Source organism: Gallinula chloropus (assembly GCF_964237585.1).
Source record: "Gallinula chloropus genome assembly, chromosome: 2".
NCBI lineage: Eukaryota > Metazoa > Chordata > Aves > Gruiformes > Rallidae > Gallinula > Gallinula chloropus.
Window position 1 is genome coordinate 64,654,112 of NC_140086.1, and position 27,880 is coordinate 64,681,991.

General features: G+C 43.3%; 1 protein-coding gene across 2 annotated transcripts in view; it reads left to right on the top strand.

Annotated features, from left to right (window-relative positions):
* CARMIL1 (capping protein regulator and myosin 1 linker 1) overlaps positions 1-27,880 on the top strand; it is a 197,679-nt gene that overhangs the window by 162,469 nt on the left and 7,330 nt on the right. For both annotated transcript variants that reach the window (XM_084280476.1, XM_084280477.1), the window contains exons 30-35: positions 10,653-10,719; positions 11,043-11,239; positions 15,205-15,311; positions 16,314-16,746; positions 22,128-22,206; positions 25,532-25,765. In XM_084280476.1, coding sequence (XP_084136602.1) covers positions 10,653-10,719; positions 11,043-11,239; positions 15,205-15,311; positions 16,314-16,746; positions 22,128-22,206; positions 25,532-25,765 — 1,117 coding nt within the window. The remainder of the gene's footprint in view (positions 1-10,652; positions 10,720-11,042; positions 11,240-15,204; positions 15,312-16,313; positions 16,747-22,127; positions 22,207-25,531; positions 25,766-27,880) is intronic.

Below are 27,880 nucleotides of genomic sequence, written 5' to 3' on the forward strand. Positions count from 1 at the left end.
ATAAACTGCTTCTAGTAACAACACTGCATGATTGGTTAAGAAAAAAGTAGTGTAAAATTGGAAACTTTTTTCTGTTTGGTTAAAACAAGAATTGTGACGTGCAGTTGGGTATTCTGTTTGCATGGTGGCACTTATGTACCAGAGGCTTGTTCTCTCCTAACAGTGATGCTTTGTTGTGCTTTAATAGACACAGTTTTCTACTGGGGGTAGAGGGAAGGGTGTGTGATTACCTCCCTTGTGGCAGTAGTGGTCTTACTGATGCTGAGATTCAATTATTTTATATCACATGCCATGGAAAAGCCACGATGAAAGGAGAGTTTGGTAACAAAGCACTCACTGGAATGCTGGTCTTGAGAGTGTCACTTCCCTGCAGCACTTTTAGGAGGTTGGTTACTGCTAAGAGCTTAGTTTGTGGCAGATAGAAAGGTCTGGAACATGTGGCTGTGCAGTCTATAGGTAGTGCTGGCCCTGACTGCTCAGTCCTGCCACTCACCACTCTAGCAAGACTTTGGCTGCAGGCAGAGTCATCCCAGCAGGCACCAGGTAGCTGTGGGATGCGGTAGCCAGCTGGTGGGCACCCCTCTGCCACTTGGTGAGAGAGACGACTATCCCTACCTGGGTTTGTCCCCTGCCAGCCAGCACTTGCCCACAGGGCCAGCAGCAGGGATCATCCAAACTTACTTACCTGCTTCAGATAAAGTTCTAACAGGTTATGAGGATAAAGGCCCTTTGCATGAGCTGGATCTGGGACCACCTGAGTGATACCAGCAGAGGAGTCAGCTGATGTTCAGCATAGATACAGAAATCATCTTTCCTCAGGCCTCTGTTTATGAGGACCTGCTCGTTATTTCCCATGGTGGGAGTTCTTGCCAGAATCTAGACTTTGTAACTTTTGGCAGAGGGACACAGCAAACAGCATGAGAGTAACCTCTAGTAGTGCTGTTTCTGTAGCACACATCTGTCTGCAGTCATAATGCTTCTTGACTCAATATCTGGCAAGCTGACCTTCTCAGGTGGTTGAGGAGTTTTCCCTGTAGGTTACATCGTCCTTTCTAGTGTATTTTGATTCTTCCATCATCTCAAATAAGTAACTTGGCCTGAGCTACCTGTGTTGTACAGGGGAGTCTTTGAAATCTGGAGAGTCCACTGAAAATAGCATATGCATAAGTCTGTCTTGCTAAGAGTGCTTTGTGGTTCTTGCTTCACCCAGAAGAACAGGAGGCTTGAGATTATTTTTTTTTCCCTCTGCAAAACTTATACCTCATATCACAGCGATAAATAATAGTTGCTCACAGAAAGAGGGGAGAGGAAGCCTGTGTTAGGGCAAGTGGTTATAGATTTTGCTATATTTTGTCAAAGAAAAGGAGGTTAGGGTGAGCTGGGGTATTAGAATAGGACCTTTTAAATATATAAGTAAATAAAACCAAGAGGACATAGTGCCAGAGGGCTGGAAGACAGCTTCTGAGTCATCAAATCTCACCCCTGCTGTCACTGACAATTGTGCATCATACGATCCTATTCATGAATTTATTAGGCTTCCTCTCAAAACACCCCACTCAGACCAGAGGAGAACATCGATGTAAATAGATTATTCTGCTGTTGTCCAGATCAGCTAAAGCCTCATTGCAAAGTGGTGGGTGTTTGCAGTATGATCTTAGTTCATGTGAGTAAAGATCAAGTTACTGTGAATTTTTGAGGTCAGTAGTGTCAGGATTGGAATACATAGACCAGCCTTTGAGCTTTGCCATCCTCTCTTGGGTAATTTTGATTGACCCTTTCTATCAGTTTGCTGCAGAGAAGAAACTCAAATGCTCTATTTGAGTATTTCTGTTTGCCATGCAAGGTCTTAAAATACTTGTTAGGTGCCTGGTTTTAATAGGAACACACTTTGATATAGTAGGTCCTGACTGGAGTTAAAATTCAGAAGGTTGTTGGTTGGGGTTTTTTTAATGTTTAAGTTCACAAACTGTATCTCAGAGTGTCTGAGGGGTATAAGGATTTACTGAGCATGCTGGACAGATGTCTGAAGCAAACTTGGGTGAGAAAAGAGCAGCAGCTCTTTTGCAATGGTAAAGCTTCCCATCTTAATTCTGAGCAGGGAGGCTACTAGTCTCCTTCCCTGGCCATGAAGCTCCCTGTCTGTGCTTCAGTGCAAGCGATGCATCATCTGCCCCCAGAGGGTCTGATGATGGTGGGAAGATGGCTGGTGGTTTTTGCCTGGGTGACTGTTTATCCTTTTGGTAGCTGTTCACTTCAGGATGTCAGAAGGAAGGAAAGATGCAGAAGCTGTGAGGTTTCTCAGTCCTGAGAAGCAGTAGGGCAGGCAGATAGAACAGTTCCCATGCATAAAGTTGTAGAAAGGTTTGGGCTGGAAAGGACCTTTGAAGATGGTCTGGTCCACCTTGCTGCCATGGGCAGGGATGTCTTTTACTAGATCTGGCTGCTCAAAGACCCATCACAGCTGACTTTGAATGTTTCCGTTCAGGAGTACCTTGCCTCAAACTTGCTTTCATGATTGCCCAGAGCACCTGATACGTGTGGTGGCTGTCTTTTAAAGAATTGCCTGAGAATATCTTAAATGGCTGTCCATCCCTCCATATTTCCTGAGTTTAGGAGCTTTTTCTTCTTCCTATAAGGAAGTTTAGGTCATGAACAAAGCAATTTTTGCATAAGCATTTGGCAGCTGAAGGTAGTGAACAACCATGAGCAAGCAGGTTGTGGTGGCTTAAAGAGATAATTTGTGCCATCTGACCTGTTGCAGCTCTCCATTCCCCACTTCATTTGTAACTAAAAATAAATGAGTTGGACCCATCCTCTTTGGCATCTTAAAGCCCAGCTGCTGTAGAAGATGCTGCTAGCCTCTTCATGAGCAAGTAGAAGATAGAACTGATGATACTGAGAATTGCTTTTTCCCTTGCAGGTGGTAGTTACAGGCAGAGTTCCTTGCAGGGTACTCATTCAGAACATGAAATAAAAGATTCAGTTTTAGGAACCGCTTGATTTAATTCATGCATCCATTTTTTACTATTAATAATAAAAACTTCAGATATTTATATGCAGGAATATTTATTAGTAGGAATTTTACAGGACTTGAAAGGTACAAGCACAGAATTATTAATTAAAAGAATATATTGAAATACTTGGCAAAATATCACAAGAGTACATGAGCCACATCTTAGCAAGTAGAAAAGCAAAGGTTTTTGGGCTAGGAAAATGAAGGGAGCTCAAGGGCAAATCTATTGAGCTTATCTTACTGCAGCTCTACTCCTTTTCTTTCAGAAAATGTTGCTGTACAAAGTAATTCTAAAGGTCAGGCTGGTTTAGATGAGACTAATTGAATGAATTCTGAACCACGGCTCTTTCTCCAGAAACTCAGCTCTTGAAGGGAAGAAAATAAACAAACATATGCCTTGCATTCACGACTGGATTATTTCTATGCCATATTTATTTACAATTCTTATATTGATTTATATTAATTTCATGTAAAGGACAGAACTCTGAAATAAGAGGTCATGACTAGATCCTTTGCTGGTGTAAAAAATGTATAATGGCTACATTAGGGACAGCTGTATCAACAAACAGCAGGCTATAGCAGGCTGGCCTTGTTTTCTGAACAGTGTCAGTGGCTTTGCTCTCCTGTAAAATAATCTGCTAGATGTCATGGATCTTAGCATTGCATTTAACTTCCCATGGACAATGGCACTCAAGGGGATGATTCTAAGGATGCTGGTTCAGGTTATCATCACTGCTAGTGGGAAGTATGCAGCTAAATGTTTGCAAGCCATGCTGAGGGTTTTACCCTGGAAATCGTGTTACAAAATCCTCAGTAGCTGAGGTAAGCAATAGCAACATTCTAGTTTCTTGAGCTTTGTGTACAGATGGGGACACACCTGTGTTTCCAAGGATTCACATGCAAAAAAAAAAAATAAACCCAAAAAACATAAGGCAAAGCTGGTCAATTTACTGCTCTGCTTTACAAAGAATACCTAAAGAATTTTAAAGCTCTTTTTCCTTACTAATAACAGTTATTAATCATAGTTTTAGTTTGACATCTCTGTCAAAGGTAGGCAGGAGTCTGGGAGAAGCATGGCAAATGTCAGTTGTCTGAAACAGTGTCATGACTGCTTTACAGGTCAGGATTCCTTACAGCAAAAGGAAACAGCAGGACTTGTGATAGAATGCCTTGCTTACTTATGCCTTCTGTCTTTAAAAGGCATATCCCACAATATATATATCTGAAACAATGTAGCACTGGTTTTAAATGTTTTTGGAGACTCCTTGGAAGTATTTTTTCTGACAGCTCATCCCCAGTGGGCACATTGTTAGGATTCCCCCATCCAATTTCAAGTTCCCTTTGGGTTGACTCTGGTTGGGATTTTTGGTTGTGTGTTGGCATTCTGGCTTTAGCAGTGGCCAGTGGATGCTGGGAGGCAGCCCACTTAATTTTGCAGTTATGCTGAGAGCAATCAAAAGGGATGATTCGGTGGTCTTGTGGTTTGTAAGTACCTCAGGGGTTTGAAGCCTGGCAATCAGTTTCCCTGCAGAGCAGCCCCATTCCTTGGTGACTTCAGGCAAGTCCCTTAGTCTTTGCTTTGCCTAATGGTGCTGCCTTGCCTAACCTGTTGCCCACTGTGTGCCACCTCCTCCTTCTCCTTCCTTACCCCCCACCCACAAACTGTTTGGCAACTTTGAAGCAGCTCAGTCGTCACACTCGCTTGGGTGAGATCACCAAAGTAGGGAAAGTAGGGGTTTCCGTAAGTCCTTGCTGGATCAGGTGAACTCCCTCAAATCCTGGGATTACTTCCTCTGTACTGCTTTGCACTTTGGTCCTAATCACATTTCCAGCTGCTTGTATAATATGAATAACTTTCTGCCTGTACATTAAAACCACAGAACACACCAGAGTACTACCAAGGTGCTGTCTGAAAGAGAAACTGTTGCAGATTGATTTTATAAGTGTGCTGGAGATTTATTTTTAGGATGGTTTTGGGTTTAGAGATCTTTCTCAATGGATTCTGCAGTCTCTCCAGCAACCTCAGAGCAGCCCTAGCGAATGGTAGTGTAGAGGGTGGGAGAAGAAAGAGAAGAAAGAACATGGGTTCTGGCAAGGAAATAGAGTTAAGAGTGTGTGTGGATAGCATTCAAAAATACAAGTAATGAGGAGGCTCCCTGAGTCACTGTTAGCTGAGAACTGCATAAAGCTAAAGTTTCTGGAGGTAAAGGAAAACAAAAGGCTAAAACTAAACAGGCAACTGAAAAAAACCCACCCCAAAGCCCCGAGGACAGCAGGAAAATGAAGGATGGGAGCTGTGTGCTCTTGCTATTCAAAGATAGCCAGTCGTGTCTTTAGAAATTTGAGCTACAGTTGAGCTTCGAAGGATGAACCGTGACAAGTAGATTGTTATTGTTGAAAATGTCAACGCATTGAATAACTGACCTTAATATCCCTTCAACAATTAAACGATGAACTTCATGTTATGAAAGACTGTTTTTACTGCTGACAATTAAAAGCCAGTGCAATAGCCATTGAAAAACCCAGTGCTTCCTCGCCAAGTACTTTAAAACAGACCATGACTATTGACTTCTGCTGCAAACACTCTGCACATACCTGTAGTGTTGTTATGGCAGCAGTTCCCATTCAACTTGAAGACAAAACATCACTTCTAATAAGTGTTTTTCCTTACTCTAAATTAAGGAGGAGTGTGATTGGTCATGAGCCACCCAAGAGATGGGATATGGCATTGCTTCATTTCATACGATCGTTGTGCTGCTTGCTTTTTTTTCCTTTTCTTTAAAATTTTTGAGGGGGAGAGGGGAAGGTCATGCTTTATTAATGGAGTAGCATTCTTCTGATGTGCCAAAAGTGCTTGAAAGGCCTGTGTCTCTCAACCTTGTTATGGAAAAGAGGAATACTGTTGCTTTGGATCTCTTTATTAAGAGGGTTACTTAAACCTCGGGAGAGCAGACTTGCATCCCTTTTCATTCTTTCAAGAGAAGCTTAGTTTTGTTTTCCTTGCTCTCCTGCTTTCCACAACAAACTGCAGACTTTTAATTCAGCAGCTTCTTTCAGAACAAGAAACAATAGTATTACAGTTTTTCCTCAATATTGGTGCCAGCAAAAAGCAAGAATAGAGTATGTTGGGACAGCAGGTGGCAGGTTGGCACCACGGGCGAGTGCTGTGTATTGGAAACAAACATCTGAAAACCTCAGTTTGTCCCAATGTAGATAAAATGAGAGATCACATCCTGCCCTGGTTATCTTCCAGAAACACACAGTGTATAGCTCCTCCAAATGCAAGGGATTTTTACGTCATTCTTGCATGTCACCTTTCCTGCTAAGACTTCTAAGTGTTTTGGCTTTAGCTTTCTTTATTTTGGTGACTTCTGGTTTTGCCTTCTTTCCTGAGAACTGCTATTGCTTTGTCTTCCCCATTCATATTCTTTTTCCTTTCTTTTTTGCTGCATGGAGACTCTGCTGTACAAGTGTAAGTATTTTTTTAGCTCTGCTGTTTCTGGCCTACTTGTTTACGTTTCTGTGCTCCATTTGCCTGTGTGCTGCCTTGTGAGTCTCCTGGGAGAGTGCCATCCATCTGCACCTGCAAATGAAACAGGCAGCGGTTCAGGGATGAGGTTGGGTTTTACAAGAAGGTTCAGCCAGCGTAGCTTCTGAATTTATAGCACCCTTTGGCTTTAAGACCAGGCCAAAGCAGAGTGCTGGTGTCAGAGGTGTAAGCACAAACGTTCCTACTCAGAAAGAAAACCTATTGGCTTGGTTTGATACTTGAGCATCATCCAGCTTAATGAAAGAATAGCTTAAAAGTGGGCATAAGCTAGGGCTTGCTTGCCACCTGGGTGGAAAAGGTGTCAGGGGTTATCTTGGTTCAGTCAGTTGTGTTTTCTTTGTCTAGTTGAATCACCTGGAGCTTTCTGGCTGCTGCTCTTCCCTTTTTGTGCCGTCGCCCCGAATGCGTTCCCAAAGCTGAAAAGCCCCTTACGTTGTTCTGCAGGAAGGAGAGTTGGGGTGAGACTGGTTGGGGAGATGAATTTCAAGACAGGGGGAGAAGTTCAGAAGTTTGTTGAAAATCTCTTGGAAATGACGTGACGGGATGGTCAGAGTGCATCCCTGTATCTAATGGAAATATAAATTACTTCAGAGGAGGAGGAAAACATGGAAATTAGCATATCCCTCAGCGCTGAACGTGATTTCAATTATCAGTATAACTAAGGAACGTAGGTTAGCTGAGACCCTGTTGCTAAAGGCACATGTTGTTTTCTAGCCCTCAAAACAAACTGATTTGTTTGGTGGTTTTAATTCCCAGGATGCTAGTGTGGATCTTACGCAGTTGGTAATACGATTTAAGAAAACTCAAGAGAGCTCAGATAGTTCTGTGAGGAAAGGAGGAATCTGGAAAAGCGATCATGGAAAGAGATCCTGGGAGTTTAAAGATAGCTTGGACACATGAGAGTGTCAAATTCTAAATAAGCCCATATTTGGGAGCATGGTGGAGATTTGCTGGCTCCCATCTACTACAGAGGGGTACGATTGTGGAGCCATCGCCAGAGATCTCAGTGGCATAGGTGCACACAGACTTCCAGAAGATGCATCCAGGGACACAGTTTGTCATCTTATCTGTTCAGCCAGGCAGCCTGCAGCGTGTCATGGAAAAGTCAGGCAAAACAAGGAAGAAGTTCAGGAGGTGGTCTGCTAGAATGGGAAGTCCCTGGAAGATGTGGAAGAAGTGAAGAAGGGGAGGTTGATGCTAGCAGCTATTCCCTTGTAAAGGCCATGAGTGAAAGGTGGCAAGACAGCCATGTTGTGTGTGCATGGCCAGAGGTGGTGGGAAGACAGAAAGCACGAATCCACCAAACCTGAACTGGTTCTGTGAGCTATGGGAAATGGGGCTTGGGCTGGGGAGAGGCAGAGATCTTTCCCTGGGAGTTAGATATCTCCTGTGGTAACGACATGTGCTCTGCTGCTGTAGCATACTGCACAGTGCCTGAGATTTTAAGCTGAGATTAAGTCTAATATTTTGTAAAAAGAGCACGCTGGCCTACTTAAATTAATGCTTTGACCCATTTTGCTCTGCGTGTGATCTAGAAGGTTCGCTTGGCAAGAAGCCTTTCATCTGTGCGCTTCCTAAACAGGCTAGAAGACAGAAGGTTTTCAAATAAAAATGTATGTGTAGCTGTTGTTCATGCTGTTAAAGCAAATGGGAAGCATCTCTATCCCTCTGCCTTTATCCCCAGCAACCAAGCTGCTGATGGATCACGCCAAGCTGACGGTTAGTTACAGCAGCGATACAGAGACTGGCTTATGGTCATCAGCACAAGCTTGGCAGGGTCATCTGGGGGCATTTTCTTGTCTGGGAAGGAAGATGAAATCATTCTGTTCCTGGCTGTATTTTGAAGCATTTAAGTCCCAGCACAGGAACTGCACAACTTGCCCCGTGCTGTTTGGCATTGGTGCCCTGGGCTGATGCAGCTCTCGGCTTGTCTGTGTTCATCCAGGGGAACTCTGAACACTGGACCTGAAGATGCCAAGCGATTGGAGCATCCCATCAGCCTTGTTTTCTGTCCTCCTTTCTAATCTTCTTTTAGAGCATGAGTTGTTGCTTTGTCCTACTAGATGTAATTTCCAGTCACTTCAGCAAAAAACAGTGGCAAGCAGACCAAAATGGATCCAAATATATATATGAATTAAGAAGAGGAACAGTTGACAGCTGGAAATAAAACCAGAGGACTAGTAATAGTGACCCCTAATTGCTGTCCCCCAAAGGCTGAGCTGCTTCAACTCTTCCTTACATGAGGTGTGGATGCCTTCAGTTGTTTCAGGTTTGGGTGATGGATTGGCAGCTGTCACAGTGTGCGGTTCAGAGGCTGCCCAGCTACCAATTGTGTAATACACTGCAATTTTGGTTGAAGGAGTTCAGCACCTCTCCAACCACTTGCCATCAAATCCATTGCATTTAATTTATCGGTAACTCTGAAAGTAATGTCTGACCTTTTGATGCCACAAACATTTTGCCTGCTCATTAGTTTCAGGGTAAGCCTGCTCAGGTGGCAAACTATTTCCTGGCTGGTCTTGAGACTATTATGTGGCTTACTGATGCTTGTCAAATGTGGAAGTGGAAACCTGCAACAGCTGAAGGTATCTTTTTCCCCCAATAATGTGCACAGCAATAAACCCAGAGCGCTGTTGCCCAGACCATGCTATCACTGCCCGCTCTGTAGCCTGCAAGTCCTTTCCTGGTCTTGAGAAGATGGGTAATAACTTTCCTGTTATGAAAATTTGTCATAACCCTGAGCATGTGCATAGTGACATAATAATCCTCCTGAATTTGGATGGGAATGTGAATTCAGTACATGTAAGTCTGTGTACTGAACTTTTCATACATAAAAACTAGCAAATGTTTACTTAAACAATGCATGATTTGTCTGAAATGTCAGTGCCAACTATGTCTTTTCTGGCTGATATAAAACTGATACGACTAAACTTGACTAACAGTTCTGTTAATGAGTTGTGAGCTGTAATAGCTTCCTGACTGACACTCCAGATTTGAAGCCACTAGGCTTCAAGGCTAGCAAGTAAATGGAAGCATGTGGATGTCACTAAAGCCAGCATGTATGACTCTACCACAAAAGGAGCCCATCTTTGCAGAACCCAAGTCATTTTAAGTTAACTCTTCTGTAAAACTGCAGGCCAGCTTTCTGTTCAGTAGTCGTACAACGCTGAGCTGTGTTAAGAGGTTTGGAATGGGCGATGCTCAACTGTGCCTTTCCATGCCAACTCTCAGGAAAGTTCAGGCAAGAAAATAAAGGCAACTTTATTCCATAAATAACAAGTTCGGGTCTTCGGTCAGGGTGTTTGTGCTCTTAAGGCAACATACTCCTTTTTTCTGGGAGTCTGAAGATGAGAATAGTAATAGCACATAACTGTGTGAATCTGCATTGTATGTATGCCAAGGTAACTTTCCACCTATTCTCAGGTTATCTAAAATCCAGGGAAGGCATGTGTGTGCTGGAGATGTCACTAACACTGACACAGTATTTTTGCTTTCTGAAGATGGCTGTGTGCTCTGAGACTACCTTTTCCAAGGGAAGCTTGGTGAGCTGTCTGGTAGTGTCCAGAGGCATAGGTACCTGAATTTTAAGCATTTCCAGTAGCGTGTCTCTAACAAATGAATTGAGGAAGTGTATTTTCTGTCAAAAATAAAAGCCAGAACAAGGGGGAGGCTATGCCTGGTATTGTCATTAACTCTGCAGTACTGGATGCAGTAATTAAGTTTTCTGAGCCTTGTGATCTCAAATCCAGAAGTGAGGTTTTAATAGGTCCCTTGCTTCACAATTTGGGATAAATGAGTTAATACTTGGACAATTCAAATAATCATCCTGTGTGCAGCCTCTGGTTTTAATGGGAAGAATAAGATACCTCCCTGGTTCTGCTCAAAGTCAGCTGGACAAAATGTCGATTTAGAGGAAGTTCTGAATGAGTAGGGGATGAAAAATCCCCATTCCCGTCTGTTACTAAACCCAATCAGATCTTGAAATGATACAGAGGTTTGAAGAACCAGTTTGTTGGATTTGAAAGGAAAAGGTGTTTTGTCGCTTCTTCTGTCTGCTGAAGTGATTTCTGATTTGTTTTGTGTTGATAGATGACTCCTAAATCGAAAAGGAAAAGCATCCACAGTAGAATGCTCCGGCCGGTGTCCAGAGCTTTTGGTAAGTGAGAATTTCTCAAAACCTTCTTTCTTTCTTTGCTCACCTGAGATTCTTCTAGGTAATTGTTGACTGAAGTGCACAGGTGACCCTCCTTCCCTCCCTCTGGACTGCATTTGAGGCCCACACTGGTTGCCTTGGTTTGTGACTCGGCTGGTGTGTTTGGTAGTAAATATTTGCTGGGGGTGCTTTGTCTGCTGACAAACGCGGTGTGGCTGAGTTCTCTAGACGTGTTCTTAATTATTTACAACAGAAGGGAGGAATGGCATTGTCTTTTGTTTCAAAGAGCATGTTAAGTCTAATTAGAAAGTTTTGATTTCTCTTAGAAATGGAATTTGATCTAGATAAAGCACTGGAAGAAGTACCTATCCATATAGAAGACCCACCATTTCCTTCCAGCAGGCCGGACAAACGAACTTCTGGATTCATTTCAGAGCTGCCATCAGAGGAAGGGAGAAAACTGGAACACTTCACAAAATTAAGGCCCAAAAGGAATAAAAAGCAGCAGCCCAGCCAAGCAGCAGTGAGTCTACATTTAAAGTATTGCTGGCAATGTCATCTGTTAATTGCTTTTTGCAATGAGTCAGGTCTTGCAGTATAATGAAGACAACTGCTAAAGTTTTAAAAGCCATAAGGAACTGCTTCATTTTTCTTTTGGTATTCACGTCTTCTGGTGTGCAATCCCTGTTACAAGCTTTTTGTCTTGTTTGACACAGCCTAAACCCAGGATATGTTTTATCCTTTTCTAATTTGCTTTTGTTTTTTCATGGAAGGAGTTTCTGGAGATACTCGGAGCTTTCACAGGAAATGCACAAAATATCATGAGACTTTTCAATTATATTACAAGGGTTTGTTAAGTCTTAATCCTTTTTTCTGCCTGCATTACAATGTGGTAACTTGGCATGAATTCTTATTTCTATCAGCCCGCAGAGGAGCTACTCTGTGACACCCAGCTTCCCACAGCTCCTTAGCTAAAGATGGTGTCTGGGCCAGCAAATCTGCATAGTCACAGATCTGCTTTTCATGCTGGAGCTTGCCTTAGAGAGAAGCAAAACAGAAGAGCACTGTCTGTCTACGGAAGGCATTGGTGTGAACCCAAGTATATGTGTGTGGGGTTCCCACAGTTCCATTTCCTTGGCATACCACATCAATACAGATTTATTTCTGTGATGGTATGTCCTCAGGGTATGTAAGGACAGATCTGGAGGAGTTACAGAGCTATCTCAGGGCAGCAGAGTACAGCCAAGATGATAAGTAACGCTTACCAAGGGGCAGCCATTACCTCTCTGAGGTGTGCCACCTAGTAACAAATGACTGTGTCCTCTTCTGCTCCTTGAGGATTGAGGATCATCAGCAGAGAGGACACTTGAAAATTTCCCTAATGCTGGGAAAGATCATACTAGGCAGTAGGGTGCTTTTCACACCACTTGGAAATGGAGAAGCCTTCAAGCAAAGGGAGTACTCAAGCCAGCTTTCTGTTCCTTTGCACTTCACAGGGAAGGACAGAGGTAGCAGGAGGAGGGAGTGGTCTCTGAGTTGTAGTGAGAACACATCTGTGTTTACTTCTTCCAGTTCGGCAGAACGCATGTGTTTTCACAGTTGCTAAACTTGCCCCCCTTCCAAATTTACTCAGCACATCCTGCGCTATCTGCAGATGGGTGGGGAAGGATTTGGGACACGGAAGGGCAAGGGATCTGGTACTGGGCATGGAACTAGGACACAAAATACCTTGCTCAGCAGAAACAACAAGCTTACTTCCTGCAGAGAAGTGTTACTTCCCGAGATGGTGGGATGTCCATCCATATTGAAATGATTAGGAAATTGGGGGTTATTTAGTCGCAGAAATTGAAAAGAGCTTTTTCATTTAAACTCATTTGTCCCTTGCTTGGTTTTATACATCATTTTTTCCTTACTAGTTCTGACCTCGTAACAAGCCTAAACAAATTTTTGAAAGGCTTAAGATGTTGACTCTGATGCTTCCAAAAATGAAGCAGCCAAATTCTGAAGGGCAGTCTAGAGCAGACTGCAGCATTGTTTTGCAGCATTTCTTTGCTGCTGGTTTTGCACTTTGAGAACACTGAAAATAGTGGTTAGGAAAAGCACTTGAAATGTGAGAGGCAAAATCTTGACCTTTTCTACCACTTAAGGCTCTTGGGTTGTTTGCTGTTCCCATTATTTCCATTTAGTAATTTAAGGGGTCTCAGGTGATCATAGCTGCACTTTTTTTTCCTGGAAAACAGATTTATTCTTTTTAAGATGAAAAATAGGTTAAAAGGTGAGAAAAATTAAGGGGGAGGAAGGAGAGACATAATTTTTTAACTTCGGGTGGTGTGTGAGCAGAAACCTTCGGTACCACCCACAATGAAACAGTTGCCATTCAGTTTTTGTGAGATCTTAACCTCATGAGTTCTTCCATCATGTGTGAAGATCCAGTACAGCAGAGATGAATCTCTAATGTAGGAAAGAGCTTGGGATTCACCTTACTTAGTTCTGCTTCCAAGACATTTTTTCCTTAATAAAGAAATACAGAAGACTCCCTTTCAAAATTAAGCTTAAAAAGAAATTTTGAAAAATAAAAGCTCTTAACTTTTTTTAGTTTATTTTTTTTAGCATTAGGAGTGTAAAACATGACATAAACCAGAGCCCATTTTTTAACGTTAACACTGATCGCTAAAAGACATTGCAATAAACATCTATAAGAAAATCCTGTGCTTTGAGTACCTTACAAATCCCTCAAAATTTGTGTACATCTTCAGTACGTTTTTAGGAACTTGCTGCTTTTTCAGATGCAAATGGTTTCCCTTTTTTTGAGGTAGATGATTTTTTGCTGTAGATGATTGGATCCTCGTGCTCCTTCCCCTTCCCTTTGGTACTTGTGTGTTTGTTCCTACCATCTGGAGGGCTCCAGTATCGATACTAAATGGATTCCCATTTCTCTTGAAATGCACCAGCTGATTTCAGTTGACACTTTCAGTTGAGATGTCAGCCTCAACTGGTTTTTGACTGAGAAGGTCAATACTTACACAGGGACAGCCAGCACTGGTGTGACCAACCCAGGCACTGGTATATGCATTACTGCCTCGTGTCACACGTTCTAGCTGTGCAAAGGTCTCTGCAGAATACCCCAAGGGTGGCAGAGTCAGAAGTCTGAGAAGTCATTGTGCTGCTTAGAAGAAAACTAATTCCTTTTTTGTAGAAAATGTGCAGTTTGACTGGTAACAAAGCAGGTGGGCTCTTTTCAGATCACCATTACATTGCTACAGCAGGTAGTGGTAAAATATTAACTGTTATCTTTGATAACAAAGCAAACACTAGGCTTCTAATAAAGTGCAGCTATGGAAAGTAAAGACATATGGATATCAACGTACTCCTGTCAAAGCCTTGGTTCACATGTAATCTGTTGTCCTGGCTTAATGAGGCTGAGTTTGATTTAGCAGCAGCTTTTAAAAGTATTTCTTCTTCTTTCTAGAGGCATAAAAAAGAGTGCATATTCCAGCTGAAAAGGGAAGCTGGGATTATTCTCAGTTATCATGACAGTGAGGCGATTCCTCAATTTAGCTTGCTTTAGAAACCCTGCTATTTTGTGACAGACCTGGCAGTTAGAACTACCAACACACAACTGGGTTGGGTCTTGCAGAGTCCTCTGTAGTCACCTAGAAGGTTTCCATATGGCATTTAAATGGAAAGAAGTCTCTGTACTCCTAATAGAGCCTTTCCGCATCAAAGCCTCGTACAGGAGCCAGACTAGATGAGAAATCCTCCCAGGAGACAGCATGTTTCATCCTCAGGAGGCTGCAGAGTCACCAGCTGATCTTCACAGGGCCTTTGTGGTTTGCAGGTATTACTAAGTCAGCCTGGTTCAGATGCCTCCAGTTGCCTACATTCAAATCATGGGCGTTGAAGCCAAAGGAAGGGAGCAGGTTTCCTGTTTTCAGATGCTCGGCAAAGAAATCTGTGTTCGGTTCCTAAAGTGAAACACCTGTTCCTGCATTTAGAGTCTCTGCTTTTGGAAGTGCTGGACTGAATGAATTGTAAAGGGCTCTGGAGCTCTCCTTCTAAATTTTTAATTCCAAAAATCCAGAACATAGTTTTTTCTCTGAACAGGGAAAGAGCTAGCTGATGGAAATACTCTCTCTTCAAGTCACCACCTGATCAAGATTTAATTTTTTCTTAACTGTTTGGGTTTTTTTTTTTCCCTTTTGTGACTGAACTAGTGCTCTATCCTCACCAGCCCCAAGCCATTTGATTCCTGACCTCATGCACTGCAGAATCCAATTTGTCACTGTGTGTTTTGGGTTATTTTGCATTTGATGAAATGGGTCAACTGGCCTGACCAAAGGGGGAAGTCCAGTGGTGATTCTATTGTCAGCACTGAAGTTTGGTTGGCATGCACAATTTTTATGATGCCTTAACTCTCACTTACTATTATCCTTAAAACAAATATGCTTAAATTATTATATACCAGAGAGAGTTTTTTTCTTCTGCCAGGTGTCTGCCGGAGTGCCTCCAGAAGGGGATCAGAATGGCCTCATGGGGAGAGTGGATGAAGGTGTGGATGAATTTTTCACTAAGAAAGTGACAAAAATGGATGCAAAGTAAGTTCAAATTTAATTTTTAAAACTACTAAATTATTTTTTTAAAAAAATCAGTACCGAGAGCTGGGCAAGTAGCACTTCTGACAACAGGGTTGCTGTTGTCAGAATCAGAAAATACCTTAGTGGTTCAAGGCATTGTGAATTCAATTACTCTCCCTTAAAAATTACTACTTTGAAATAAATTGCTTTAATACACCTTATGAAGGGGATTATTGGCTAGTGTCTATTTTTTATAATTCAGTTGACTTCATTTTACCCTTCAGTGGAGCTCATTAGAACTCAAGCAGTGCTGTGTAGTGGTTGAGGCTCTCCTCTCCAGTGCTAGTAGTACACACGCGGGTCACTGTCTGATAAGGACGGCTGTTGAGCACAGTGTTTTGGTAGATGACAGTAGATTTATGTTGGTTTAGAAATACATTAGAGATGTGTTGGGTCAATTTGTAGTATTCCAGGTTTAGACAATACATTCATCTGAAAGATAGGTCTCCTTCAGCTTTGTATAAGGGGTATACACCGTACACAGTTGCTCTGTAGCTGGTTGTGTATTTACAGAACCATGCCTTTAGATGTTCTTGCATTCATGCACGTTCATGCACGTACACAGGGAGATACACACATACACCTCGATTCTTACATAAAATAGAAGGGTAGCACGCTCTGGAAACAAAGCAGAGTGAAATTGCATGTGCGTAGACAGCTTGGGCAGAGCTCCTCTGAAGCAACAACTCATTGGTGTTGGAAACAGCCGGGTGCTCAGTGCAGATGAAATGGTTGCCTCTCTCCGTTACACCATGAACAAGGCCAGCAAAGGAATCCTCAAGTCTGTATGATCAATGTTAATTGTACAGCTTTTAATTTGGAGACAGCAGCTAATGACTGGGCCTAGGGTAACGTATGGATCATACAGAAGATTGACTTTGCCCAGGAGAAGTCATTAGTTACTGTTTAAAAGACAGAGAGGAGAGGAGGGGAAGAGTTTAAAATGTCTGTGTCTTGTATTAGGAGACCGTCAACTAAAAGTTCCGACGGCGGCGAGCCCGGTGAAGCAGGTGATGAGAAGAAGAAAAGGGACTCAAGGAAGAGTGGCTTCCTTAACTTAATCAAATCAAGAGGCTCCAAGTCTGAACGTCCCCAGACTGTGATGGTGGCAGAGGAACCCTCCTCACCCAAGGTTGCTGCAAAAAGTCCTGCTGTGGATGCGAGCAAGAAGGAGGCAAAGCCTGCGGAGCAGAACGGTGGTACAGAGCGATCTGAGGAATTGAAGACACCAGACTCTCTGGAGGAGGCACAGCCCGATGATGCTGCAAAAGCTGAAAGGGGTGACAGCAAAGGAAGCCCCCAAGGAGGACGGAGGTACGGTGTGCAGGTGATGGGCAGCGGACTTCTCGCAGAAATGAAGGCCAAGCAGGAGAAGAGAGCCGCCTCTGCTCAGAAGGTGAAGGCAATTTGATTTCTCTTGAGCTGTTTTAAAAATGGGCAAGAGCTGTGTGTCTTCAGGGGAGGTCAGTTGGGTGTACAAGGCTTGGTGGCTGGGGCTTAACACATCAGTCCTGCTTTCCAGCAGGGATTATAGTGGAATGTGCTATGCAAGTACCCTGTCCAAGGACTAGGCTGCATGTGTGGGGGAGGAAATGCACTCTTAAGACTGTACCTTCTCTCTTGTGGAAGAGGTGACTCCAGCTCTTGCTCTTGATGTCAGGTCATCACAACCATGAAATAATTACAAAAGCCAATAATTACTTGCATGTACTACAGAGTAATTTTGGGGTGGTTACTGAGCATGGTTTGGATGTCTCCACTCGGTATCGTGTGTGGTTTGTTCATGTGTAATGGAAGCGTGCTTTACAAAAAGTAAAGCTAGGACAGACTTCTTACAGTGTGCCCCCTGCACATCAGTGCCTTGGGTGTCTGGCAGAGTTAACTACAGTAGTAACTATCTATTCTCTTCTGATGGTTATGTGGAAAGGTGGAGAGATGTACCGTATTTGAAATTATATCTCCCATCCAGAGCAGTAAATCTGGCTTCCAGGCACTGTTTACAGCTATTCAGCTTTATGCTTTTCTTGTTGCAGTTTTTTATTTTTATGCCCCTTTATACTGCTCATAATTATTTTTGTGTCTTTGATTTCTGTATTCCAAATATTAACACCCAAAGATAATGGGTATACGTTAAAGAAAAAAAAAAAATCCCAATTATCTGTCCGGATTCCCTCCACTCTCTAATTTTCCTCTCTGTGAAGTGCTGATGCTGGGCAGGAACTCTGCTTCACTTAGCAAACCTGTGAGGTGGAATATCTTTGTGTTGTTCCAGAACATTTTGTGCCAACCTATTTTGCCTGATGCCCATTTCCCATTGAACTTCACCATTATCATCTCCTCCTTCCTCCCTGCTGCAGTTGGCATATTCTAAAATTACCAGAGGATCAGCCTTCTTTCACTCCTCATTTCCTCTTTAATTGCAGAGCGCTGGGGTGCTGTCCATTCCCCAGCTTTATTCCCCATGATTTGGAAGGTGTTACCTCACACCAAAGCTCACCTTCAAGCTTTGCTGTGTTTCCCTTCCTTAATGCATTGCAGAATTGTCTCGCTGTGACTGAGTGTGGCACCCAAAGTCCAGTTTTAACTTTCTTTGTAGCACTTGCCGTGATGTTTGAACCATTCCTGCAGGCACTGGGACCTCAGAATAAGCAGACTCAAACTAACACAGTTGTCTATGGCTCCTTAAAGGGATCCTCAAGAGAAAAGTTACTTTTTTCTAAAGAAATGGCCAATTCCCACCTTTCTCACTGGTGCCCAGTACTGCCCATTGAATAGTCTCATTGATTTCTAAAACACCCCAAGTTTTCAAGTAAAATGCCATATGATTTTTAATAAGACTGTTACACTCTGTCTGTAACTTAAATACCAAGCTACTCCAGGTTCTATCAATTCTTACAACTGTGTAAGAATTGTGTGTGCTTGGTCTTATTCCAGTGCTTAACACTGAGTCAGCTAAAGTTGGTCAGATCTGGAATGAAGTGGATAAGAGAGAATATTAGCAAGTGTAATTTTTTTTAAGCAGGGAGAGTAGAAGTCCTCAGATTGATGAGCTTTTGTAGCATTGATTGCATGCTTGAATTTTATCTGTCAAAAAGAGAAGCCATTGCCTTTTCCTAGCATTTTTTTCCTATCTTTTGCCTTTTTTTTGTGGGTTGGAAAGGTTACTCCTCTTCTTTCAGGCTTAATTTTCAAGAAAACAGTGTTATTGTTTAAAATCTTTTTGGTATGTTTCATAAAAATTGGTATTTATGGAATGCAAAAGTATCTGGTTTGTGGTTGGCTTGTTTGGGAGGGGTTTTTTTTAAGAAGGACAAGAAGAGGGAATTGAAATAGGAATCTCTGCACAGCAGGGCACCAAGTTATCCATTCTTAACGTTGCCCAGACCACACAAAATTGAACTGCTGTTCAAAAGGATTTTTCACATACTTCATCCTAGATTGCATTGGCAAATAATTTCAGTTTGCACCTTTATGCCTGCTACTCACTTGGGTGAAAATCATACAGTACCCTGATGGTTGAGGTTCAGAAGATGGCAACCCGCTCCTGTTACAGCGTGTAGGATGGATATCAACTTCCTTAACGGCTTGAAATTTATCAGAATTCCAGAATGATAGAAAACTGTATTTTCCTTTAAGGTACAGATGGCTGCTTATATTCTGAGCTGGTTTACATGCAAACAAAGCCAGAAGGAATTTACTATTTCATTCATAACCTACCGCAGTCGTGTTACAGATACAAGTGGTGAGCAGGTGCACAGTAGATGGAAAGATGGTAAATGCTTTCTTGTTTTCTTTTGCTTAGAACACAACTTGCGAGTTGGCATTAATGGCAGGGAGGAGTATTTTCAGCTTAGTGGCATCTCTGGGCGTGCATAAAAAGATCTTTCAGCTCCATCTAGTGCTTACACCGTGAATTTTTAGATACCTCAAGCGAGACAGGAGCAGACCGAGGTCATCTGTAACCTGTTATTGACTCTCAGTGGCACCTGACTTTTCAGTATTTCTCAACCTTGCATGAATTCCTGTTGAAAGTAGAGCCTGGCCATTTTTTATCTGCTTGATGAATTTGCTTGCATTTACCTGATAGGATTGACAGCTTTGTGTAAATTTTTGCAGCAGTTTCACAGAGACGTTTCACAGAATCACAAGGTTGTAAAACATTGAGTCCAACCGTTCCTGTCCTATGCTAAACCACATCCCTAAGTACCTCACCTACCCTTTTTTTAAACACATCCAGGGATGGTGACTCACCCACCTCCCTGGGCAGCCTGTTCCAGGCCCTCACAACTCTTGCAGTAAAAATTCTTTCCTAACATCCAATCTGACCCTGCCCTGGCACAGCTTTGTGCCATTTCCCCTTGTCCTATCTCCTGTCACCTGGCTGAAGAGACCATCACCCACCTCTCTACAACCTCCCTTCAGGTAGCTGTAGGCAGTGATAAGGTCTCCCCTCAGCCTTCTCTTCTCCAGGCTAAACATCCCCAGTTGTTTAGTGTTGTCTTGGGACTGTTAGCAGCTTGTAACATGCATGTAGTAGGTAACCAAATGTGTGAGCATCCTAATTGCATTTTTAAGTGCTACACTAGCTAATGCTAGCTCTGGCTCCTGTGCTTGTCTCTGAACATGGTCATATTTCCCTGGTAGCCCTATAACTGGGGCAAGAGGAATAATGAAATTAACTTTCATATTGTGGTACAACTCAAAAGTCATTTACTGTACCTGTGTTATGCATGTATCTTCAACACAGGAAAATTAGCATTTGAGTGGAAGTTCATGAGAATTCACATTCCATGAAGAAATTATTGGTAAAATCAGTTCTCAAAATTCATTGTTTTTTTATTCCAAGCTCTGGAAGAAAAATCTAGTAAGTGGGGAGTGGTATTCCCTTTAAGTAAGTAGCCAAGACAGTCTTACAAAGACACATGTGGCTTTTGTAGGCTGAGAAAAGAGAATTTAGCCAAAATACCAATGACAATCAGGAAACGGGGATAAAACCTGAGATTTCACCCAGTAGTGCAGAGCCCAATGTTCCCCTAGCTTTGGAGGATACTTTGTTTTGACCATATGGGCACCATAGCTTACCATTCTGGCCCCACAAGTCATGGCATTTCTAGAGTGCTTCTGACCAGAAGACATTGTGTTTTGGCTTGTGTGTTGTTTTTAACATACAGATGATTTTATACTTAAACCCTGTAGAAATAACATCCTTTGGAGTGTGGATAGTTACATCTGTATCAGGGTAGTTTTACAGGACAGGAAGATTAATGGTGATTCTAGTAGCACATTTATACTTACTGGAAAGGTCAGGAGGCCCTGGAGGTCTTTTATAGAGGAATGGCAGGCACCAGCACCTCCATCCTTTTCTTTGTTGTGTTAGAGAAAGGCTTTGTTTTAGGAACTATGAGACTACATGAGCAAGATGAAGGTATCATTAAATATCTAAGGCCAATCACAGTGTTTTCTGCATCACTCCCTGAAATCTGCTCCTCACAAAATGCCTGCATTGAAATGCCACCACGGGGGAAAGACACGTAGCCAACAAGGGTGTTCAGAGATCACTCCTTTACATTTAAAATACTATTTTTGCTCTAAATCAGTCACTTTTTCTATTAGCATGTGCTTCTGTTCCTTGTAACTTTTCTCTCCCTCCCTACATTCCCTGCTGTCTGGCTTCTACGTGTGTGCTGTACCTACAAGCCTTAGACTGTAAGCTGCAAAGGGCAGTGGCTGTGTTTGGTGTGTGCTGCGTGGCACGGGGTGGATGGTCAGATCCCAGCAGGAGCCACGCAGAGCTGGTGTTGGAGAGGTAGTAGCAGTATCCTGAACATGTCAGCATGACTTAGGTGAGGGTATGTAACCACATGCAACCACCAGCACAAGACATTTGCCACACTGACTGTCCTGAAGTACCAAATCAAGACTGGAGCTGCCTGCACAAATCTATCCTCACTTTCTTAGTTTCAGAAAAATCACTTTTGCTTAGTTTTATCTCTTTAGGGCCCTCTGCCATAGTATATCCTGCACTTCTTTCTGTGCTCTCTTTGCATCCTCCTGTGTATTCCTCCATTTAAGCTTTGATAGCAGGTAGGACAGTAAAAGGAGGCTGGTTCTTTTACAAGAACCAGCTGCATATCTAAGCTTCTCCTGGTGAATACAAAGGTTTCAAGCCTGCATAGGCTAGATCCATGATATGGCAAAAGTCTTTGCAGCTTTTTGGCTTGTGTTTTTTGTTTTAGGCTAGGTTGTTAGTAAAGCTGTTCTTGAGAATAATTGGCAAAATACCAGCACATAAAAAAGCAGCCCCTCTTCTTTTAGAGGTACTGAGCATCCAGCAGCCCTTCTGATGGGCAGCTTTAAAAACCTTTCAAGAAGTCTTTATTTTTTAACAGAGTCCTGTAAATACATGAGCACTGCTGCTTCTGTGGTTTTAAGTTTATCAAAAATAAAAAGGTTTCCTTGCATGTGGAAGATTGTGTGATCCAATCAGCAGTCTTTAGTTTCAACTTCTGCACATTAACAGACCTGTTGCTTAGGAGGCAGGGTGTCATTGCAGCTTTGCTAGACATGTGGCAGCATCAGTTATCCCATTAGTATTGTTTTCTTCCTACTTAGACCTCCAAGACCTGAAAGAGAAACCAGGAGAGAGAATCTGCCATTTATTACTGTCACTGCTTTCCCTGCTTTATGGCTTACAAATCAGCTTTCTTCCTTACAGACCACTGAGTCATACTAATTACAGTTATATAATTAATATAATGTCTTTTCTCACTCTTTCAGAAACTTGGGAATGACACAACTCCCAGAGAGTCTTTTGACACACCAATGAGTTCAGAACGACCAGATGGAAGTGGTACAGGTACGTTTTGGTGTTCCTGGTATAAACTCTTACTAGAAAATGCAAAATGCCTAACCTCAGTATCTTGCTCCCCTCTCTAGATCACATTGCTTAAGCAAAATATGCTGAGTGGAAATGATTGGAAACAAGCTCACCTTCTTGTCCTGGGTCTGACAGCGCTTTTCCCAAAGTCAGCTGTAGGGCTGATTTGACAGTTCAGCTTTTACTGGTGCTCCACATTGCACAGGAGGGAAAACACTCTGTGCATGTGCCTCGGGCACCTTCCAAAGGGTGCGGGCTTGTGATGGGATCAGCAAAGCTGAAGCTGAACCCAGGAGCCAGCAGAAACATCTGCATACACAGAGGTCAAACTCCCAAATACACCTGGTGTCCTGAACACACAAGGTTTATAGCAGTCGGGGCAAGGAGTCCTGGCTTTCAGCTGTCAGAACAGACATCTCAGGCAGCAGCAACTGGTTCTTCCCAGGGTTTAGCCAACTGGACAGAAGCTAGAGCTGTCTTGCAAAGCTGTGAAGACCCCCCCAGAGACTCCATGCACAAAATGAGTCCCTGTTGTGTACGCAGTGGAGTCCTGCCTTGCAGTGCTTATAGTGCCGATTCGCTCTGTGGCTGTGCCTGCTGTGCGCTAGCCTTGGGGCCCTTGTCAAGCAGTAGCCCTGGGCCCTGCTACAGTGCAGCCCTTGGAGTGCTAGATGAAATTCTGGCCTCTCTGTGTATGTGCACACTTTTGGGACTGGCCCATGAAGTGCTCAAAAGGGAGTCAGCTCCGATGATTTGTGCACACTGGAACTGTGGGCTGAACTAGGAAGTCCAGGTCTGATTTCTCAGGAGTGGTGAAGGGTATCCTGCAAGCATAGTGTCAAGGGTTGCTACAAAACACAGAAAGAAAGCTGAAAAAACAGGCTGAACTCTAAATCCAAATGTGGCTGTCTTGGTTAAGCACTTGAGAAATGGATTTTTGAGGTTTTATACCTTTCCAAAGATAGTTTTAAATGGCAGCATATTCAGAGCAGGCTGTACTCTCTAAATCAGCGCTTTTAAAGCCTGCTTATCGTTTCAGGAAGACCTTCTGTACTACATGTGTCTTTTGAAATCATCCAACTGAAGTCAACAGAGCAAGAATAGTCTGTGCTTGGGGCTTTAGAGTAGCTGAGGGTGTCTGACCCCAATTTTTCTCTGGTCTGTGTCTCTCTGTATGGCACATCTCACCCCCACCTCACTGCATGGGGCATCCCCATTCCTGCTGGCCTCCAGCTGTCAGTTCTTTCATTACCACTCTTGCTTGAGAGCTCCCTGAGGCTGCTCTTCACTGTTGCAACTGCAGTTTGTCTTTGTTTTGGGTTAATTTATTTTAACTTGCTGGGTTCTAATAATATTAGCAGGCCTGAGGTTAGGAAGGCAAGAAAGGGAGTTAATGGAAAATTACTACAGGAAAGCTAGAGATAGTAATGCTGAAGGAGAATAAGGGTTTGTTTTATTCCTTGCTTCACATCTGGAGACTGCCTGCTTTTTTGCAAGCCTCCTGTTGTTTTTCTTGCAGCATGAAGGTCTGTGGGATGCATGCAGACACGAGCTCTCCCTGTCACGCACTCACACAAATACATACACGCCACGCAGCTCCCCAGTTTGCCAGGGTTGAGCTCCAGCTGGGCTGAGAAACGGCTACATAAGCTGGAAAAACTGTCCCAGCACTCCCTTCCCTCCCACTGCCGTTAAAATGCCTGTGCTCAGCGCTTTTGTGGCAAGTAGTGTTCTGAATGGGAATAGCAGGTAGGTAGGTCAAGTCAGCCTTTGTGAGCACTTGCTTGGCTTCGCCAGGTACCAAGGCCACCAGTCTGTGTTTCAGTTGGTCTGTAATTCTCTTCTGAGAATAAAGACATGACGGTTGTGGAAAGTCCAAAGCTAGCATACAAGTTCCAAGAGTTACAAGTATGTATCTGCTTCATAAAAGCTTTTGGTCTTCTCAAAGCTGCAAAGGAGAAAAGTAGGGCAGGCGTTTTGCTTGTTTGTAACCTGGTATCTGGTGGTTTCTACCAACTTGCACAGTTACCCACCGTTGATTTATTGCTTGCAAGTCAGTATGGTTTTGTCTGTAAATACCTTATTTGGTTGGGATAGATAGTGTGTTGATAAACTTGCTAATGTGTGGAAACTGTAATCCATACACATATGATCAAAATATTATATAAAGAATACTTTGATCTCTACTAAATTTCAAAATCTCCTCTGCAGCTTGCTAAAAGAAACAAATAACAACATGAAGCCTGCTGATCACACTTTGGGATTTGTTTTCTGGGCCAGAATTTCTCTGTTGATCTTGGATAGAGAACCTTTTGTCTTGTAGAGGCACAAAAGGTCCAAAGGCCACCTTTTCCACCAGTCCATCACTGCTTCTCAGCAGTACTATCTGCTCCCAGAAAGATGAAGGGAGAATAATGTCCAGCCAGCCGTCACCCCAACATATTAAAAAGGGGAAGATGCCATTACCTCTGAGGCACTTGAATTATGAAGCTTAGCAAGTGCAAGAATCTAGTGGGTTTAGAGGCTTATTCTTGCAGCGATTTTGAATGAAATAGATTAGACTGTTCCAGTTGGAAAGGAGCCACAACGATCACCTAGTCCAACTGCCTCACCGCTTCAGGGCTAACCAAAAGTCAGAGCTGTCATTAAGGACATTGTCCAAATGCCCCTTAACCTCTGACAGGCTTGGGGCATCAGCCACCTCCCTAGGAAGCTTGTTCCAGGGTTTGACTGCTATCTCAGTAAAGAAATGCTCCCTAAGGTCCAGCTTGAATCTCTCCTGGCACAGCTTTGAGTTGTTCCCACATGTCCTGGCACTGGATCCCAGGGAGACGAGATCACCACCTCTTTCTGCACTTCCACTCCTCAAGCAGCTGCAGGAAGCCATGAGGTCACCCCTCAGTCTTCTTCTTTCTAAACTAGACAAACATAGAGTCCTCAGTTGCTCCTCACAGGACATTCCTTCCAGCCCTTTCACCTCTGGACACATTCAAGGACCTTCACATGATTTTTATGTGGTGGGGCCCAGAACTACACACAGTACTCAAGGTGAGACTGCACCAATGCTGAATCCAGAGGGATAATCACCTCTTTTGACTGGCTGATTATGCCACATTTGATGTTCCCCAGGAAGCAGTTTGCCTTCTTGGCTGCCAGGGCACAGTGTTAGGGGACCTCTTACACACTCACACAGCAGTGCAGCAATACTATGTGAGCTAATGATGGTATTTTTCACACAAACATGTCTATGCGCAGAGCATCCTGTGTTGCAGGAGACCTTATTTTATGTGTCTGTCTATTTTAGTGCCTAAACTCCAGCAGACCCTTCCAGAGAGTCGGTTTGCCTCAAATAAAGGTGACTCCATCTCAGCATCATCGGAGAAAAATCCAAAAGCTGAACCAAAGGCAGAAGCTGGAGCAAAGGCAAGAAGCTCCTCCAATACACCGACCAGCCCGAAACCCCCGCTGCAGTCAGCAAAGCCCAGCCTCGCAGGACGACCCACTGTGCCACAGAAACCGCGCTCTGCCTCTCGTACTGGTGAGGAGCAATTCTGGGTGTTTGTTACCCCCAGCTGGGTATTTGAGTAGTGTTTGTGCTCCCAACATCCTGGGCAGAAGTTAAATGTAGAGGGGCAGCTTCTTCCGTCACTTGCTCTTGACTTACATCCTTATTTTCCACCTCCCCATTCCCTAACTCAAATAAACTTACTAAAATGGTTTAATCTGTGATCCTCGATGGTAAATCCTGGGGAAAAGCAATAGCAGCAGCAGCAGAGCTGTTTTGAGTTAGCCTGCCTTACAGAAGGGGAGAGCACAGAGAGCTACTTCAGCATCAAAGCCCTGCTGTAGTAGCACCAGCAAAAGTAACTACATTTTCTCTAAACAGCTGGCTCTAAATACTAAAGTCCTTCTGGTTTTCTGCTCTTGGTCGCTCAAGCACTGCCTGCTATTCCTAATAAATTACACAAACCGGTTGTCTCTCTTTTTCCCCTTGTTTTGCCTTTGTTTCTTTCCTTACTGCTTTTGACTGGAAATAATCATAACTCTGCTTTCATAACCCTGCAAGATTGCCAGTTGAATAACTATTAACTTCTGCTCTGCCCTAACCTCCTCCTAGGTATCATCTCAACATTTCCAATGGCGTGAAATATTTCAGCAGATCTCCCGTATGTCTGTCTGCTGTTTAATAGGCTGATGTCACAACCTCTTCCCAAAGCAGAGCCACTGCTTGAGAGGAATTAAATGCTAGTTACTGACTCTCCAGTAAGGGAGAGTCTCTGCACTTCTGTGGAAAATGCCGCTTATTAATTGCGAACGAGTGAAAAATGTGAGCGCAGCCATCTGCAAGAGCTCTCAGACCTCTGGGCTTTTCCCATATTCACTGTTCACCTTAGAAAGATGCCATTTCTGTTGAGGATGAGGGGGGCAGAGGGGATGCTATAGCCTCTTCCCTGCCCTTGATGTGTACCCGCACGCTATGTCATCTCTGCGCTCCAGTGGGTACAATGTTGTTCAAGTACAGAATCACCCTGAGACTGTATCTTATAGACCGTTTTAGGAATGGTCATAAAAGTGAGAGGCGTTGGGTAAGACAGGGTGGATGATACGATAGGGAAGCATGGATTATTTGGTCTGTAAAATAGGCAGTGTGTTACCTCAGAATCTTAGGTAGGAGAGACCTGAGCTGTCTGTTTCTGCCAGCTCCTGTTTCCTGCAGAGAGTGCATACTGTGGGCTTAACACAGAGAGTAATTAATGTTTACTCTTAATAGGCCGGCTCCTCAGGTGGCAGTAAAAGCAGCACCATGTCTGCTGCAGTCTAATTTCTGTCCTGGTACCTGTAGCAACTCTTGGCTAAGCACGCCCAGGAGATGTGATGAAGAAGCCGAGCGATAATCCTGTTTACACTCCGGCCCCGTCATTGTTCCCAGCAGTGTGGCCAAACTTCCCCCAAGTATTCTGAGGGCAAAGGAGCACAGCTCGGACATCGACACGTTATCAAAGACTGAAAGCTGATAATCAATAAAGCACATGGCAGCTTTAGTTCAGAAATACATAGCTGTGTTTGCCAAGCACTGTGCTCGCCCATATGTTGATACCGAGCTTCCCAAAGCAGCTGGCCTCACAGGCACATGAAATGTGTGGAGAAGGCCCAAGAACCAGCTCAGATTGAGTTGTATTTGGAGTGCCATTGCTTTCCTGTGCTGAAAGTAAAAAGATTGATTCCTTTATGGTGGCTCCTCAACAGTGAGATAAAGCCCTATTTGCAGTTGGCAACTGTATTGACTCATTAATTGCATTAATACAGGATACAGGTGATACTCGGAGTTCCTTTTTCTTCTGTCAGTATTAACTGATATCTGCCAAGCTCTGCTGTTATGTACATATGCCACTGTTTACTCTTTGGGAAGTAAACACACAGTCAGTTTAAGTAATCTGTTGTAGCTGTACGTCCGTGCTCTCCAAATGAAGGCTGTCTAGCGTAAGACTGGAAAAAGGTCTTCCCGTAAGGACTCCAGAGATGGCAGTCAACTTGCCATACATAACACTTACTCAGACTTTTAGAGAAACCAGATATCCAGATGGTTTAAACTATGGATTTCAATTTAAATTCCAGATTTCCTTGCAGTCTAGAAGACAAAGTATTTTTTCTA